Here is a 4,874-nt window from a genome sequence, read left to right as displayed (position 1 = left end):
AAATCAAAAAATCTGTCAAGCAGGGCTAAAGGTCTTTTTCGTTTACTCATAAAGCAAAGAAAAATCGACAAAAAATCGCGGTGTAAAAAATTTTTACGATTATTGTAAAGAGTATAATTTGGGAAAAAATGCGCTCACCTGTCATAAAACACGTGAGAACACAGAGGAGCACTGAAACTGTATGTGAGTAAATGTACGTGTGTGGATTTTCTGTTGCCAAGTCAAGCCAAGCGTTGTGGTTTGAGAAAGGATTTTTTGCCTTTCGCTTTTGTATGTGTTTGTCATGATGCAATGCCAACAACTTATAGCAGATTTTCGAAAGAAAATCTCTCCCAAAAAAATTGTAACCACAGCTCAGAGTCATAAATTCTGTTAACGGTCCAAACGCACTCGCACTTTTCGTTATCACTTTACTTATTTGAGTATAAATGTCAAAGCAGCGCACGAATTTCATTCAATAAGTCACCGGACATCATCTTCAGTATTACATTTGCACTTTCATCTTCATTTTCCACAATGTTTTTGGTACCCACAAATTTGCTTTACTTCGGTTCATTACTCCTGGCGATCTCTGCGGTTTCATCCTATGGACAGCGAAAATTGGACTGGTGCGATCCGGCGCTTTGTCCGAATGGCAAGTGGCATGTGGCGTGCGATCACAATGGTGTAAGTAAAACAGTGATAAGTGTTAAAAAAAAAGTGATTAAGCGAGTAGTTTTGAAACAAATGCTAAAGGTACAAATGTATAAATTTGCTAAAAAAATCTTCGATGTAATGGAAAGTGTCTGTAAAATCGAGTGGATTGTACATTAGAGCTCTTAAGGAAATCTCAAAGCACAAATATTTATACACCGAATAGGATATACTAAATTTCCTAAGAAGTTTATAACACGCAGAATGAAGCGTCGTAGAACCTATAAAAAGTCGATGTCTCTTAATTCGCTTAACCATGTAAATGTCGTCATATATCTAGTACAGCTCATCTTTCCATCGACTGCGGTATTCGCTGTTGCCAATGCGCAAAGAACCATAAATCTTCCGCAAAAGCTTTCTCTTGAAAACTTGCAGCATCGACTCATCAAATGTTGTCATCGTCCATGCCTCTGCACCATACAGTAGGTGGTGTGTCGATCTGCTTTTCACGGCTCTTTTCAAATATTTGGCGCATGGTGAATATCTGGTCAGATGTTGATTTTCCAGGACTGAAGCCACACTGATAAGGTCCAATCAGTTTGTTGACGGTGGGCTTTAGTATTTTACACAATACGCTGGATAGAACCATATATGTGATGTTGCGGAAGCTTATCCCACGTCTACCTTTTTGTTGATTGGGCAGAGCACGCTTAAATTTCAATCGTCGGGCATGCCTTCGTCTGACCATATCCTACAAATAAACTGACTCCTTATCAGTTCTTCGAGCTTCGGGAAATGGAACGTTCGCTCCATCGTCATAGATTCAGGAGACATTCAAACTAATTGATCAAAATAAGATTAATATCTCCATTAAAGATGTTTTTTGCTTACTGAGTTAATCCAACAAAGGTTGTTTATATCAAACAACGAGGAAAGAAAGATTGTTAGGTTAGGTTAGTCCGGTAGCCTGATCAGCCAAGCATAAACCTGTTTTGGTCTAGATGGGGTTTTATTAGAAGCAGTCAACTTTCAAGATTCCAAGGCTTGACGTGAATTTCAATATATTCTGCGTTCACACTATCAACACCGCTTCCAGTATCTTATGCCGTGGGGGCTTCAAAAACATTCCTAAATTTAAAAAGCTATACTTGAAATATACTTTGGTGGTCAAGGAGCTTCAAGGCTGCCTTATGCCTAATTTTGGACAGTATATTTTAGTACCAACTCCGTCATGCATTTTCGAGTCATCCGTATAAACGTTTAATTACGCCATCTCTTTCTAAGTTGACTTTGAATCTTCTCTTTCAATGAAAAATTGGCCTCATGTAGTTGGAGCCTGCTAAACCGCCATTACCCACCGAGAACTTTCTGGTATAGGTTCTAAACGTAAATTCTTTTGCAGCCAGTAGTCGTCGTGCCGATTTTGACGCGCAGTTATCTGCGAAGACCACCCTATTTATTTGAAGACAATCCGTTACATCATATTTTGAAAAAAAGTGTCCGAAATTTAAAAAACTTTACACGCCGACAGAATGGGGCTGATAGATCGAGAAGACTGCAGGAAATGTCTAGAGCAAGGTACCATGGAAATAATGCATCATCTCTTGAGCACTTCTGCCGCATTGGCAAGACTACGCTTAAAGTATCTGGGGTCTCCACGGTATGATACATTGGAGGAGGTATCGATTGCGAGGCCCCAGAGTCTGTTCAATTTCATGTCAAGCGCAGGCATCCTAAAGGATGACTACTCCTCTTGGACTTAGTAACTGAACTCCATCCGGTATCGCAAAGAACCAAAACTGGTCCATACGTTGCTTATTGGCCTACCTTACTAACCTAATCTAACTATAAGAGAGAATTCCATATAAAAGAAAATATCCAAAGAACCCACCGCTTATCAAGTTACTTATAACAAGCCATACTTTCTCTCTTTTAATATAAATGGTACCCGTTTTTTTTCAACTCTCTTCATTTTCACTCATTCCAGCGTTTCGGCGATAATTGCCCCGAAGATGCTTTACTCTACGATCTGCGTTCATATCGTGAGCACATACTGCACGAACACAACAAGCGACGCAATTTCGTAGCACTCGGCCAATTGCCCGGCTATTATCCAGCTGCGCGTATGGCAACCATGGTGTGGGACGAAGAACTCGCCTATCTCGCGTCGTTAAATATAAAAATGTGCTATGTGGAGCATGACGACTGCAACAATTCCTATCGTTTTCCAACTGTGGGACAAAATCTCTCTGGCGTCGATCGACGACGCGACTTGGACGCCAGTGTAACCGATATAATGGCAATGTCAATGGGTTTGTGGTTCGGTGAATACCCGCTCATCGATAGCAACTACATAAGGTCTTTCCGCGTTTCATCGAATTTGTGAGTCTAAGAATTTACCAAATAATACATACTTTTGTATAAACCAAATGAAATTTGATTGCAGTGAGAAGTATGGTCACTTTGCGGAAATGATGATCGATCGCAACACGCATGTCGGCTGCGCCATGTCACGCTACACACATCCCACCTACCCGTTCCTCTACATCTACAATACGGCTTGCAATTATGCCAGCAAGTATGCGCTGGAAACGCCTGTTTATCGTGTGGGCGAACCCGCATCGGAATGCGAAACCGGCCCCAATCCGAATTATCCAGGCCTCTGCTCGAAGCGAGAGAAATTTAATCCCAATTATGATTAATTACCCTTGTATGGGAACAAAACTGAAAAAACAAAACAAAAACAATACAAAGTACAAAAGAAATCTCTGATAAATTGATGAATTGCTGTTTCTTCTTTTTCTCAACGTAAAAAAATTAGTTATTCATATTTCCGTAAATAAACGTAAGGTGATTGCTCGTTAAGCTCACTTACTACCCAAGCATTGCGAAAAACACAAACAATGCACCGGTACGAGGAAACAAACGACGGCAAATAAACATTTAATGAATACAGAAATACTATATAAAAGTAAATTAAAGCAGATAATCAATGGCATTCGCACTAATTGTTGCTTCCGCTGCGCTCAACAGCTCGCAAAGTGAACGCGCATAAATTATTGATGCAATTTGCATATGAAAAATTACTCATACGCCCGCGCTTCCAACTAATTACGTAGCAGCCCCCTAGGAAAACCTATTACTATATATTTTCCATGTGTTTTCACAAATGATATTTAGGTTTAGAAAAAAGTTTAGTAAGCAGACACTGTTAAGTAATTCAAAGTATGATTTGCTTCCAGTAAGTAATTAGGTTAGGTTAGGTTAGGTAGGTTAGTCTGGTAGGCCAATGCGCCACGCAAAAACCACATTTGGTCCTTTGCGATACCAGATGGAGTACCGTTGGAGTAATCATCCTTTAGGATGTCAGCGCTTCACGCGAATTTTAACATACTCTGTGGCCTCAATATCGATACCTTCTACAGTGTATCACACCATGTGGACGTCAGATGCTTACAGCATAGTCTTGCCAATGCGGGAGAAAGGCACAAGAGATGCTCCATTGTTTTCCTCGTGCATTGTTCCAGACTTTTCCCGCAGTCTTCTGGATCTGTCCACCCATTCTGCGGGCCTGTGTCGCCACCAGATAGTGACCAGTTAGTATTCTGATCATGTTCCTAAAATATCTTCTATCGAACGCCAATAGGAATTTTGTGTATTTACGATCCACCGTTTTGCACATGACTTTTGCAGTTCTGCACTCAGGTAGTTCGTTCCATCGGGTTTAGATTTTCTTTATTATGCTTCTTTCCAGATCGTCGTGGAGACAATGCATGGGTTTCCCAATATCGATCACGTTTTCGGGTGTTATACCATTCTTGGCAATCTCGTCCACTATTTCATTGACCTCGATGCCTTTGTGGCCTGGCATCCAGTGGAAGGGAAGTTGCCTTCTACTGGCAGTACTTTTCCTGCTTCCCAAGACACTTCTGGCCGATATGCGATACGAGGTTACTGCCTTAATTGCTTTTTGAATTGCCTGCAGGTGTATTAGAGTAAGTAAGTGAAAATTTAATTTCCATCGTCATCTTCCTTTCTGAATATTCGAAAGATAGGGTATAATTAGCCGTAGCCTTGAATCCACTTTCGGTGTTTCTTCATCTTCTTTTTGTATTGAGTGAGAGGTGAGAGAATATCGTAAATCATTAAAATATCAGTAATATGGGCTACCTAATTATACTATAAACACGGTCTTGAAGGGAATGTAGGAGGCCTTAAAAAGTATTTATAATGCTCAGCGT

General features: G+C 40.4%; 1 protein-coding gene across 1 annotated transcript; it reads left to right on the top strand.

Annotated features, from left to right (window-relative positions):
- Positions 1-516: 516 nt before the first annotated feature.
- Positions 517-3,335, top strand: LOC105229008 (antigen 5 like allergen Cul n 1-like). The gene is made up of 3 exons (XM_049452733.1): positions 517-666; positions 2,621-3,015; positions 3,080-3,335. Exons 1-3 carry the CDS (start codon positions 517-519, stop codon positions 3,333-3,335), a joined length of 801 nt encoding a protein of 266 aa, XP_049308690.1.
- Positions 3,336-4,874: the final 1,539 nt, after the last annotated feature.

This window comes from Bactrocera dorsalis, chromosome 3 (assembly GCF_023373825.1).
Source record: "Bactrocera dorsalis isolate Fly_Bdor chromosome 3, ASM2337382v1, whole genome shotgun sequence".
In the NCBI taxonomy this organism is placed as follows: domain Eukaryota; kingdom Metazoa; phylum Arthropoda; class Insecta; order Diptera; family Tephritidae; genus Bactrocera; species Bactrocera dorsalis.
The sequence above is the reverse complement of the archived record's forward strand: the minus strand, read 5'-3'. Positions and strand labels throughout refer to the sequence as shown.